Below are 14108 nucleotides of genomic sequence, written 5' to 3'. Positions count from 1 at the left end.
AAACTTGAGAAAATTACATCAGTCTGTCACCTCCAGCGATTTTTTCATCATGCCTTTTTTTCTTGTAAATTCCTTTGAAGTGATGCATCACTCTGTAATTACTGAATCCCGTCCACTGGAAGCATTTACATATATTGATAATTATAATACTTAAGCCTGAAAATTGTTCTGCCGTTTGCACAATGTTACAAATTGGATTACGTTTCTGGCATCCGAGCTGTGCGCTTGCTTTTCATCGTCTTGTTTGCGAACATAGAAAATGTGCTGGAAATATTCAGCCGCGTTACCTTCTCTTTGTGTTAATGTCCGGCGTGTGCTGCAGGGTCGCTGGTGTTTGTGCGTGCATGCGTTCGAGCGTGTTTTGCTTGTGTATACACCTGCGTAGGCGCCATAATGTTAATGTACATACCAGCAGGACAGGCACCCTCTGACATAATAAGCACTTCAGACTGCTGCTTGCAGGCATCCCTGCGCAGGAAGCACTCGTTCTGGTAGTTCTGATTGTTGGAGCCGCACACTGGGGCATAGTCGTTGTTGCACTGCGGAGAGGAGAGGAGAAAACAGGAAGAGACAGGTGAGCGTTAAAAAGCTGAGGCTGGCAGATAAACGGCATCTTAAGAGCACATGTAGGTTGTGTTTGATTTTCAGGACAGACGGCAGTTGCAGGAGACGAGGCTGCAAAGACAGTGTCCGGACCACAGCAGATATTTTACACCAAAAATATAATATTTTCCTCGTCCGAACCAGGAGGCTTGTGTGCCTGAACCCAACCAGACCATCAGAACAGCCACGGAACAAACTTTATCACATGTGTGGTTTCAGAAACACGTTGCCCAACATTTATCCTGGTGATTGGGTTGAGAGGACTTATCTTGTCACTGTACTTGCTACTCACTTTCGCTGCGGTCATCTAAAATGGAACAAGAGAAATGTTCCCAACTGCAAACGTAATCCACCAGCTAATATTAAAAAAAGGAAAATCAAAATGAACGTGCAGCTACTTGAAAACACACCTCACACTTGTTCCAGCATTTAAAAGAGCCCTGAATGTGAGTGATATGAAAATGCCTTCTCATTTGGATTCATAACACTTTCCTGTCTTTATTTGGAGACGTGCAGTTGTCAGATGTTGCTGTGCGGCACGTGGAAATGCACGGAGAGAAAACTTATGTTTAGAATACCTTAATGACAGACACCATCAGGAGTCCTGTAACTGCAAATGTAGTGTTTCGAGAGGATTTAAAACTGTGTACAGTTAACCAAAAAGACCTCAACTGAACATTGCTGCTTGCACCTTAAGGTGTGAAACATTGATGTTTTATTGTTCATAAAATGAGCCGTTTAATATTTTGTGTTAGTGTAAAATTCCTAGTTTGTTATGCAATATCCCTGATGGATTAGATAATACCTAAGAAGAATTACCTGTCAAAAACAAATATGAGCTGGTTTATACTTTATCTTATGAAACATCACATTTGGCAGTTTGACAGATCCAGCATTCATTCGGAGATGTAGAAACGTGCAGTCTGGTGCAGGAGCAGAATATAAGCGTGTTCATCTGTTTGTCACCGACTATCCACGAGTAGTTACAATCAGCAGCTGGACACGTGTCTCATCAGCACTGGGATTGATCACAGATCTGACACAATATCATCACAATCACGATCTGAAAAGCCCCCTGAAAAATCCTACACGAACATAAAGAAATTAATATAATCCACTGGTGCATAAATCCATGCCCTAATCAGGATTACACGACATTTGAATCAGAAGCTGATGACACATGTGATCAGACTACATGCACAACATCGCTAAGGCTCTTAAACTCAACCTCCAGATGTTTTCTGTCTACTTGTTGCAGTCGTTCACTTGCGTTCTTCAGATTTTTCCTCACTTTGTTTTACATCATTCATCTTCACGCTACATATAACTCCAGAAAAATGGCCACCGTCGTCAGCTGCTCACCTCTGTTGCTCCACTGGAGCATTTGCAGGTTAAGTGACTTGCTCAAGGGCACTGAGCGAAATAGCTGCTAAGCTACGGGAGAACATTACTCATTCATTTCCCCACACGGTTTGTTGGCTTCGGAGAAACTCGAGATTTTTCTCAGATGACTGATGACACCAGAGCGCCGCGTCTTAGTTTTCATTTTTTAGGCTGCCGAGGAGAGATACTCATTTGATTTGATATTGATTCGCCTGTGCTACACCGCAGGAATAACAAACGTGATTATTCAATTGAGAAATATTCCTCCGTGTTCCCTGGGAAGAAGGAGTGGCCATCAGAGGGTCCAGAGAAATTGTCCATCCATAGTCGGAGCCCATAACCTGATTAAACTTTAAAGCGCTGAAGAACGGGCAACGTGTGAAAATGCTGTTTCTGCTGGGCGTGACATCACAAGGACAAGGGGCGCGCTTGAGAGTCCCCACAGGAACGAGGCTAAGGAGCTCATGGCTCTTTGTCTACACTTCTGCTCCCCTCCAGGTCTCTGATGGATTGACCTGGAATCTGATCTCTCCGGGCCTGTCTGTGCCCTCGAAGAAAATGACACGGCTCTCGCAAAAGGACATTTAAGGATGAGAGAGAGATTCACTCATACGGAATGTAAGATTGTGTATGTTTACAGCCACATGACACTCCAACTACAAAGTATGTACAGTACATAAACTAGGGGAGAGTCATTGTTGTCATTCTAATTTAAGATTTCAAAATTACATTTATTTATCGCTATACAGCACAAGAAACAATTGTTTTCCGTAACCCATTTATTTCAACTCACAAAAAAAACAAATCATCTAATTGGATGAATAAATAGTTAAGTAATAAAAATACAACTGATTTGTGGTGGAGTGTTGAGGACTGAGGAGTGAAGCTGCTGTGTAGTCTGATGGTTCAGCAGCAGATACTTCTGTATCGTTTGTCAGACGGCAGCAGGGTGAACACACTGTGGCTGAGATGGTTGTTGTCTTTTTGTATTTAGTGTAGCTTAGTTTGTTTTTCAGCATATCATATACATTTTTGCCTGCCCGTGAAAACAACACCATCTTGTTCTGTCAGCAGATTATCAACGACGGACAGGCACGGCCCGCTGAAACTTTCAAGATAAAGTTTTGCTATAGAATCAGGAAAAAATCGTGGTGGCTTAAAATAATCACTGTTCTTTATCCTCCTCTGCCAGTACTAAACCTTGATACACGCACGCACAGTACTTTTCGAAACTTGGCAATGCAGACGTAACGTGAATTTGAATCTGTTTGACGGTAGGGGACAAATTGAATATATTTATGGTCACATTAAGGCCTGTTGTGACGGAGTCAGGTGCTGTAGAGCAGAGAGAAAAAGACTCTAACCCACTGAACTAGTTTTAAAGGTCAGTTTAGAAGATCACACATTACAGGTCGCATGGGAACGTTAAACAAAACAACTGAGGAAAAACTAATTGTGACTTTTGGGATAATTCTGTGAAGTTGTTTAGAACCAGTCCATTTCATCACATCCACCCGACCACATTGTGCTCATATTTATACTCTATATACTATATAATAGTTGTAGTTCACAGTCCAAATTGTCCTATCAAGTCAGAACTCCAAATCCAAAAAGGTCTAAAAAACATACACATTAATCTCTCTTAAGTTGCTCAAAAAGCCTCAGTTAACTGTAACGGTCAACAGTGTCGCACATACACACATGATGATCAAATTATCCTCACTTTCAACCGTATTGAATTTAATTGCATCACTAAATCCTTTCTGTTGGTGAGATGTGCCGATCACAGGATGAACTCCACAAACTGTGAAAGAACACGCCGTCTCTGATGACTGAGTGTCTTTTCTTTAAAATCTTTTAAGCGAAATCAACTGGGAACACTTGCCTTCAGCAATCCAACACTTGCATGTAAAGTTGCTTAAAGTTGTGTCAAAGAGAATTTGTTCTTTGGCAGTTTCTCTTGAAACAAAAAGGCCAAAAAGTAAACGAGGCAAAACTGTTGAACATATGGTGTGGGAGACTGTGGCTGCTCCCTAACAGGGATCAGATCACTATTTTACACTTGTTCTGACACGAGAAAGCAAAACAAATATGTAAATGAGAGCGACTACAGTGAGAGTTAGGCTGTATGAAAACACGTCAGCGTGCTGTGGGTGATTAGAAATATTCAGCAACTCTTCTGTTGTCCAGTGTGGACGGACGTCGTTAAGCGATGGCTCTGAAAACAGCAGCGTGGACGAACATCGCCTTCACTTACAAGCTGCATTTTCAAATTGAGCTGGCTTAGAGTGGATGTCATCTGAGACACGCTGACAAACACAAGGTCTGATGGCCTCAAGGAGATGAGCAAAAATAACCACGCCATCGATTCAAGAGCCCTGGAGCATCATAACGATCAAGTGCGAACAGTGTTTTTTGACCAGCTGAAGGGGAGGAAGATGGCAGAATATACACAAAAGAGAGCAAAAGGGAGGAGGAGGAAACTGCATACTGGCTCTTGATCAAAGGGACTGAGATGCAGGAAGGAAAGAGACTGTAGAGGAGAGGAGAGGAGAGGCAAACTTGATGAGTGAAATTGGTCTTAGGGGGGAGAAGAAGTCAGTGGAAATGGATGAGAGTGAGGCAGAAGGAGACTGAGGGGGTAATCAAAGCGAAGTAAAAATACAGAACCGAGATGCAGACGGGCTGGTGAGAGCGACGAAGCCCTGGCTCCACAAACTTGGCATGATAAAAAAAGAGCCACAGTGCCTGAAGAAACCACAGCAACAAAAAAAAAAAAAAAAAAAAAAAGAGAACATCATAAAATAAAATACAAAAAAGAACGAAAAGAAATGGGGACACAGACAGAGAGAGGGAAAGGAATAGAAAATCCCCTCAAAGGAAAGCGGGAGAGAATGAAAAAATGGCAACCCCACAAAGGCGCTTGGAATAGCTTTCTGCAGGGCCCGCGCTTTTTTGCCATCCTCTATCCTTCCCCTCTGCCCCCCCCCCCAACACCTCCCCTCCCCTCCATTCCCCTTACTCTCACACACATTCTCCCATCTGGCTCAGGCTGTTCTTAACCTGGGGACTCTCACTTTATGCCAGGCGTGATGCAACGGAAGGGAAAGCTGCCCGGCAGAACCCTGCGGGTGTCTTTTAAGAGTGCCTTCTATTTCAGAGAAAACTCCCCAACCCCATCTCTTGATCTTCCCCAGCGTTTGGATCTCGCCCCTGCAGGAAAGAGAGAGGGGTGATGAGAGGATGGGTGATTTCAAAAAAAAAAAAAAACTCTGTCTCCCTGAGAGGAAGTGCAAAACGGAGGCTACAGCTGTGTCTCACCTAGACGTAACCACAGAAAGGTATAAAGGAGGATCCTGCTGCTTATCAGCCTATTCAAGCATGCACATGAGTGTATCCCTCCAAAAGTCTAGTCCAGTCTATGGGAAAGAAATTTAGTTGCCATCTATTTTTATAATTGATTGATCCTTTAGTCATTCAAGTCAAGTCGAATCAAGTCAAAATTCAAGATTCATTTATTTGTGCCGTGGGAGATTTGTCTTTGACAAGATGCTGACACATAGAAATACATCATCAAGTCATTTGTCAAGCATAAATGTCAAACATGTGCTGGTTCCAGCTCCCTAAATGGAAGGATTTGCTGCTTTTCTTTGTCTTGTGGGATAGTAAACGAAGAGGCTCTGGGATTTGGACTGTCAGTTGGACAAAAAGATTCATGTAAAGACGTCACTCTCGGCTAGTCAAAATTGTGACGAGTATTTGTCACACACACTTAAAAAAGGATTGCTCGGGTATTTTGATGTGGGGTTGTGTGAGGCACTTATCCCTCATCAGCGCATTACCTGCAGTAGATGACCGTCAGCTCTCCCCCCTGTGAGGAGAAAGCAGCACCAGCGGGAAGCAAAGCAGAGCACTGAACTGCTCCAAACCAGACCAGCAGCAAGACCACAACCCTGACAAATACATATCCCTTTATGTTTTGAGCATTTTTATGTTGCCATCAAACAGCCTTTTCCTTTGGCACATTTCCTCCACTGTATAACATCCATATTCCTGCACACAAGCAGAATGTAGTGCCAAAGGAAAAGGGCTGTTTGACGGCAACTTGAAGCTCCAAAAATGATCAAAACACATTTCAGGTGGCTTAAATATGTCTTGCTGCTTTCCTGTCAGTGCCACGCGCTACTTTTCCACAGCTGACGGTCGTCTTACTGCAGGTAATACACTACGATACGTACCTCACAACCCCACAGCCAAAGACCCGAGCTATTACTTTAAGAATAAACGATTACTCCGATAAACGTGAAAATAATTGTCAGACTAAACAATAATGACGATAATAAAAACTTCAGTAGGCATAAATTAATACCTGACTGATGATCTGAATCTGCAAAGTGTCTAGAAACTAAAGTTCAGGAGTTGAAATGTCTCGACTGATTTTCCGGCCTCGGCTGGACAACAGAGTTGTAAAGACAGGTCGCTCTCATGCTTTGAACTGTGGGCGGACATCAGGTTAATGTGACTTATGTTGGGAGATTTGCTGGAGGGAGGCAGAGATCAGCAGCCAGTGACAAAAAACAAAACAAAACAAAAAAAAACGCTGCAGTATTTTAAAAGCAAACACCTCGGGGCATGGATCGAACCTGCTGAGGAACGACCTGGACAGGACGCACGCTCAGTCTGTAGGGACCTTAAGACACAGAGCACTGCTGAAGTGCCCCCAAGCAAGGCATCAGACCTCTAACTGCTTTTCGCAGGCCCCGTGCTCTGACACCTCTCAGTTAATGCACGTGTATAGGTCCTGTATGTAAAAGAAATAACAACAGAGTGAAGAAACTTGTTTCTCTGTAAAAGGATTAATAAAGTACATCTTCCTCGTCTAACTAAAGCCTGACGACAGTTAAACCATGTTAGCTGTTTTCAACTGAAGCATGATGACAAAGTACCAGATGAAAAGTGATGATGTCAGACGTTGAGATGCACCAAGAATCGTTGACAGATTAATCGTAACTGCACAGACCCATGAGTAAAACGTATAACATCCTTTTTTTTTACTACTTTATACTACTTATAAAGAAACTGCTACCTCGTGTGGGACTATCTGATGCGACACAGTCAAGTTAAATGATTTAAGTCGTATTCTTGTGATGTTGAGTCACATTCGCAGACTTCCTTCTTCACTCTCTGACTCTCTGCCTGAAGTTATAGCGGTAGGTGACCAAATAAAACTGTTACGTTAAAGAAAAATGATAGATTTCTCTGGTTTGATCATTGTTGGAGACATTTGGGACGAACGGAACATCCAAAAAACGTAGTTTTAAGACATTTCAATGCAGAAATGTTACATTTTATATCTTTAAGTAAAATGCTTAGGACAAATTGTACTTAGTCATGTTCCCTTACTGGTTCTATTCCAAATATCAGTTGTTAATCCTTGGTTAATACTCAGTCTTGGTATCAGACTGGTTGAAATGAATAAATAAATAAATAAATACATACAGACAGTCAGACAAGACAGAAGACACGGCACCTCTTCACCTCCACTGGATCTTAAACTAGCCTGAACTCTTTTCTACTAGGTTCTTATCTGTCCATTTGGGAGAGGGTGAACTCAGGTTACAGACTTGTGATTCTTTACATAGCACATGACCACATCAGACACAAAGGCATTCCTTGTTTTAGCCATTGTCCCGCCGCTGCAGCTTTCATCCTCGAACGGCTTCATAACTGGCAGCGTGTGATGTCGGCAGTCTGCGAATATAAGCCTCGTCAGCTGCTGCACTTCTACTGTAAGTCTGCCGGGTGACTGTCAGCTAAATGTAAATGAAAAAAGATAGAGGTGTCAAATAATATCGGAGATAGGCGTCTGAGAGGTGGGGCCATTTGAAGGGAAGAGTCGGGAGGAGGAAGAAATGAAGTGAGTATGTTAATGAGGGGGGCTGAATGAGACAGAAGGTGAGAGAATTTGATCCTCCACAGTTCTCAGCAGACAGGGTAGCGGGGGCCATTGGCCAGGACCATATGGCACGGCCTTATGCGCCCGCTGGCTCGGGCTCCGCAGAAGTCGCAGACATTGCCCCACACCTCCGCTGTGACAAAACCTGGACAGTCTCGACCGAGAACACAGCGACAGCGGAGGTGTCGATGGTCCTGTGTGTGTGCTCGCGCTCTCATGTGTGACTGGCTTAGTGACAGGAAATATGGGAGCGCATGAACCAGGTGAACCTGACTGAATGCTTTTCTGTCAGTGTTACATTTGCAGCGTCTTGTGTGTATTTAAAGCCAGTTTTCTGTTCTTCCTCACATCCCTTCACACCCGTTCTGTTTTCTGTCACTGGAAATTGAGGTTCCACAAGCCTCCTGCAGGGGCTGCTGTGGCTCTGCCTACCCTCGACTCTCTTCATCTGAGTTTCCAAAAGCTAAGCTTTGGGAGTGCAGCCAGGACCTGTTGTCTCTCTACCTGCCTGGGATCGGTGCATCACACACATGCACAGGAACACGCACACTCACCCGGCAAACCGACGCATCCACCGTCGGAGCACTTTGTACAAAAAGAAAGGCATCTGCGCCTTACCAGGTCACAACACACAACAGCCTTGCAAAACAAGCAGAGCCATCATCATTCATTCTATGCCTCCATAGCTGCTCCCGTCGCCGACTTCACCGAGCATCCGACGTAAGTGCCGGCTGACAGGGGTGGAACAAAGACAGGTGGTGGGAGGAAGAGGAGGGGGGAGTGCGGACTGAAAAAGCAGGTATGAAGGGTGGGACGGCAGGAAAATAAGGGAGGAAGGGAGTGTGAGAGACAGAGAGAGGCCGGCAGGGTGAAGGCATAAAGGAGGTAAGAAAGATGAGATTGGAAGGTGAAAAAGTGTAAGTGATGGAGGTGGGAGGATGACAGGACGGTACCGGCGGCGGAGACGAGGAGGACAATGTGGAGGAGTGTCGAGGGACACGCACAGCAGAGACGAAAACCAAAGACAAAGGAGAGGAGCGATGCAAAGTGAAGGCGAGTGCACGCATCAGTGCATGACTATGTAGTGGAGGGAAGGAGCGTGCCAATATGAGGGGTAGAGCGCCGCGAAATGCAGCGAGAGCAAACATGACAGGATATCAGCATCAGTAAGCGAGAAAACAAATGACTCCTCCATCCGTCCGATTGAGCTCCACTCCACCCAAACACCAACATGTCCACATATGCAAGAAACCATCATCATTCCAAGCAGCGATTAGTCAGATATGTGTACGTCACAGTGAGGTATGTGCACAACTTGAACAAACAGATATCACCACATAACCTCCACACAAGATTTTCATCATTTATGTTATAAATATGCACACATTTTCATATATTTCAGGAATTCAGGTTGATTTATTGCCATCATTTTGTTGATTTATTAGAGTCGGAAGGTGATTTTGAATTTCATTCACCGCTTCACAGTTCTAGAAATTAACTGTCATTGTCAATTATTATTTAATTTTCATTGAAATGCTATTGAAATCAGGCTATGAAAGCTTATTGAACGTAAACATATAAAGGTTTAGTGTTGGTGCTAGTGAAGTGAAGATGTTTGGCTCAAAGTATGAAGAGCAAAAACTCGGCCTTTAAATTAATGAATTGTAAAACCACATACAGTTTTAGACCAAAAAAAAGATTTCACCATGAAACAGTTTATAATTTACATCGAGACAATTCATTTGCATATTTCAAGTTTTCTGAAATGTTATGTTTTAATATGCAAATAAGGCACTGTCTATCAAACATGCACATTAATGTTTTTTTTCCTCAACACCAGCATCTTTTTAAACTTGTTTCCCAATGAGAGGAGATCGTCCGCGGCCACCTTTCTTTTTTTTTTTTTTTTTTTTTCCCAAGTGGTCACTCTGAGCACTTCCAGTTGAAAATCTCAGTGCTGCAGCTGTCAGCGTTCCTCTTTTTCAGGCAACCAATCACGTGTTAGATGAGACGGGACGTGTCACCCCGGTAACCAAGAAGATGGAACTACATGAATCAGAATCTTTCAAAACAGAGGCAGGAAAAAGCCCGTACGTGGGAGCAGATCTGCCGTACGCGCTATCAACCTACGCGTTGTAAACGTGTTATTAACTTTGCAGTCGGCCCTCTGGTACCACAGTTAATGTCAATCAAAACCAACGTGCAGCGTCTTGTTGTCTCGCTGCTCAAGTGCTTCAGACCGGCTCTCCCAGCGCTGTGGACACGAACCCCTGATATGTATTTTGGATGCTTCTTTCCCACCTGTCTAACATCAAACATGTTAATGGAAGCAAAATAGACCAACTTCTCAAAATTGACCAATGCATGAAAAAAAAAACAAAACCTTGTTGTTGTTTTGTAATTCACAGGGACTTATCATTTCCTTATGCATGAGCAAGAAGTGTATTTTGTTTGTCTGAAACCTCGAAGCAGACCTTGGCCTTAGATTTGTCTTTGTCTGGCCTTAAAGGTTGCATTATTTATATTGTGCATGATATGATTCATTTTCATGGAAAGTTCAGATCCAAACTGAAAAAAAAAAGACTTTAAGTCAAGCCAAGGACAACCAAAGCTTCACATCTGGAAAAGTGTTCCCCGCACCGCTGATAAATTTACAGCCCCCTGACAGCAGCATTTTAATTTGAAGCAGTTTGATGACCAAGATAATCTTTGCTCATTCTGTTGGTCTTTATACTTTACTGCCTCGGATTAATCTTGACAACCGTGCGGCTTGCTCTAAAATCCCGTAGCAATATACTTGTATTGATAAACAGTAAACATGCAGAGTGTGGAGCCATTACATTTGAGTCTGTGGAGTTACACAAGTAACACATTGATCTGAAATGAACCAAAATACAGCGGTTGTTATTGTGGCTGAATCAAAAGAGAGAGAGTCTAAATCAAAAGACTGACTGGTAAAAGCCTTCCAAAGTTTTAAGTGAGAGGTAAAAGTTTCAGTTAAATTAAATGTTAAAATGTAATCAGTGCTTTGATGGGTTTCACTGTCTTTATTAACAGGCTTTTATGCCAGTCACTACATGTCCGAGCCAGGTCAACAGAGAAAGGGGGGGGGCACATATGTGGAAGGTGCGATAAGTGATGGTGGAGAAAGAAAGATGAGTTCCAATCCAAGGTCATCAAATACCAACGCTTTGGGCTGGCCACCAATCAAAGGTGTCTGTATTTGACCCGCCAATAAGTCATCGCCAGAATGTGAAAGATCGTCTCTTTGTGGACCAGGCAACAGGCATAACCCCCCCAGTCCTCCAAGAAGGCCTAGTGATTCTAGGGCCACCCCTGGGACCTCGTTTGGACACTAAGTAGTGGCACTAGAAACCAACGGGTCCCAAAAGCTTTGCCGATGCAAACAGGAAGCATAATGTTTCCATTTAGTGAGTTACCCTGTGGGCTCAACCATGAAGCCATTATGCCGCCAACTACCACAAGGTTACTGCAAATATCGCAGAAACAGAACGATTCTGAGGCGAGATCTGAAGTTACGAAGCAGTTCTTATGTCTTTGACTCTCTTTGTTTCTATGTTTGAGATTTGACTGAGTTACAACCAAGAAGTGCCAGTTCATTCCAGATACTTAACCTTCTTGTTCGCAGTTTATCTGACAGACCAGTATACGATGGCAACAAAGCCGGGCTTTTGCAACTACCTTTCTAAGCAGAGGAGACCTGAATGTGCTTCCCCTTCAGCTGGGAGTCCCTGCTGACTGATGGTCCCGCCCCATGGGTCTGATGTCAGGTCACTGTACTTTAAATACCATTAGCGGGAGGCACCCAGCGGGACAACCTGACCAAGTGCCTGAAATGCCTGATGCAGTGTTTGGAATCTGCTCAATCTCTGCATTATTTCAGATGAAGGAACACTGTGTGTCATGTGATTGTCTGAGCGACCTTAAAATGTACAACCCCGCACCCCCACATTACTGCAGTCACCGGACCGAGCTGACATTTAACCTCATGTGCACTTGTGAACATACCTGACAGCCTCGACAAGACTGACAGAAATACCACATTTGTCTCTCCCATTGTGTGCTTTTGTTGAGGTTGAGAAAACAATTTCCCTCTCTGCCTATAAAGAAGCTCAGTGAACATACAGTATATACTCGTCTCTGAACGCAGCAGCACTACAAACCAAGAGTTTTCATTTGTCTGTTTATTCATCAGGGACAAGGCAGACGAAGATTGTGCCACAGAAAGAAGTAATGCAAGAAGTGTAATATGGCATATAGCTGCATATATATATATATATATATATATATATATATATATATATATATATATATATATATATATATATATAGCCCACAGTTAACAGAACAGATGGAATGAACACTGCATCTGTTGGTACCTTACAAATGTAGACACAGCACCCAAGCCGGTCTGGTTCACCCTGCCCAGCTGACAGTCCACCTAATGTCTGGTTCCCTCTGTCTGACCCCAGTCTTGTTCCTGGTATCTTATTAATTAGTATTAATTAGATATCAAGTCTGATCTGATATTAATTTTCCTTTTCCTTTCCTTTCTTTTCCCTACAGGTACAGTGTGCCGAATATTTCATCGCATACAGTTTTGCCACATAGAACTGGCCAGAAAAATGACCCAAACAGCTGCCCCTTATGGAGCATCGCCATGTACGAAGCATCCCGCCAACAGCAGGTGTTGTACATCCTGTACTTCCTGAGCTCTATGCTAATCCCAGGCAAAGTCAGCAACAACACAGTCACGCAGAAACCCGACTTTCAGGGCTAGTTTTTCCTAAATATGAGTGGGTAAGACTCCTGAGCCCCTGCTAAAGGTGCTAGTATCTGATCATCATATATAGGGGTTAAATTTGGAAAATTCGTCTGAGAAATAAAGAGTAAAATCACACATCTAGTAATATAAAGACTGTCCGATATTACAAGAAGCCAAGGTTGTGTTTGTGTGCTGTACTTCAAGACTGTCCTTCGCAATGGAATCTGGCATCAACTTTAACATGCAGATGTTTCGTTCATACGATGTTAGTAATTTCGTCTTAGGCCATAAAAAAAAAAGCCATACAAACTGACTTTGTGCTTTGCATGTCAACAAGGACACGTTTCAGTCACCAGAGGGCCGGTTTAGCTGATTAACATCTATTTTAATGCCCTTTTCCCCTCAGCACATCTTCTACAGGGGATAGGTAAACATCACAAACCAAAAACATCAGCAAGGACCAAACATCACGACTTCCATCTGTCCGTATGTCGACTCAATGACACTCCATGTCATGAGCACACTCACTGTTGATAAGCTCATAAGCTGCTGTTAGACCCGTTTCTTTTGGCCAATCATGAAGTACCTGTGGTTGCTTTACACTTTAGACAAGGTTTGCCAAGGACTAAAGGAGAGCCATGGCAATATCTTACTCATGAATTTATGTATTCATTTAATCATCTATCTGCCTATCAATGTAGGCATTGTTACGTCTAATTAAAATGCAAGAGATGTGATGTATTTTGAGCTTCTAGCAGTGGCTAATTTGCGAGCCTGGTTAGGCTTCTGAGGAATAAAACGCATGATACTCCACTCTAAAACAGACACAAGGACTTGAAATCCTGGTGCTTATTTGAATTTCTAATAAGGTTTTGGTGACATTGGATGTGGAAAACGAAAGTGTGAGTATATGAATACATACATAGCTGCGTGGCTGTAATGTATTTTACTAAAATGAAAAATGTAATGTTGTTCTTAAAGAATTGACCCTGAGCAAATAAATAGTACCGTGACTATATTATGAGATTATTTATTATGCATTAAAGCTCTTGAATTTCAACAGTCTTTATCAATTGTATGACTAATTTTAATATCAAAACGGCTCTTGATAATAATAATACGATTATGTTTCATTGACATTTTGTCTCCTTTCTGCTGTTATTTTTCTTCTTTATAACTATCGAGCCAGGCCATATGTTACTGTACCGGCGTTCCCGTGATGGCAAAGTAATTTGAATTTTCCCCTCAACAGGACACACTCTAAGACCGTCCTCGAACACAGGGCCACTCTGCATCAAATTAAGACAGCAGCTGCACCAGCATCAACAGAGACCATATCACAAGCTAATGATATGACTGCCTCAGACTGGAGTGTTGCTC

At 42.9% G+C, this 14108-nt stretch overlaps 1 protein-coding gene across 2 annotated transcripts in view; it reads right to left on the bottom strand.

The window, feature by feature from the left end:
* tmeff2a (transmembrane protein with EGF-like and two follistatin-like domains 2a) overlaps positions 1–14108 on the bottom strand; it is a 123725-nt gene that overhangs the window by 71402 nt on the left and 38215 nt on the right. For both annotated transcript variants that reach the window (XM_037110956.1, XM_037110957.1), the window contains one exon: positions 410–539. In XM_037110956.1, coding sequence (XP_036966851.1) covers positions 410–539 — 130 coding nt within the window. The remainder of the gene's footprint in view (positions 1–409; positions 540–14108) is intronic.

This window comes from Acanthopagrus latus, chromosome 9 (genome assembly GCF_904848185.1).
Source record: "Acanthopagrus latus isolate v.2019 chromosome 9, fAcaLat1.1, whole genome shotgun sequence".
Taxonomy (NCBI): domain Eukaryota; kingdom Metazoa; phylum Chordata; class Actinopteri; order Spariformes; family Sparidae; genus Acanthopagrus; species Acanthopagrus latus.
This window is presented reverse-complemented; position numbering and strand designations above follow the sequence as displayed.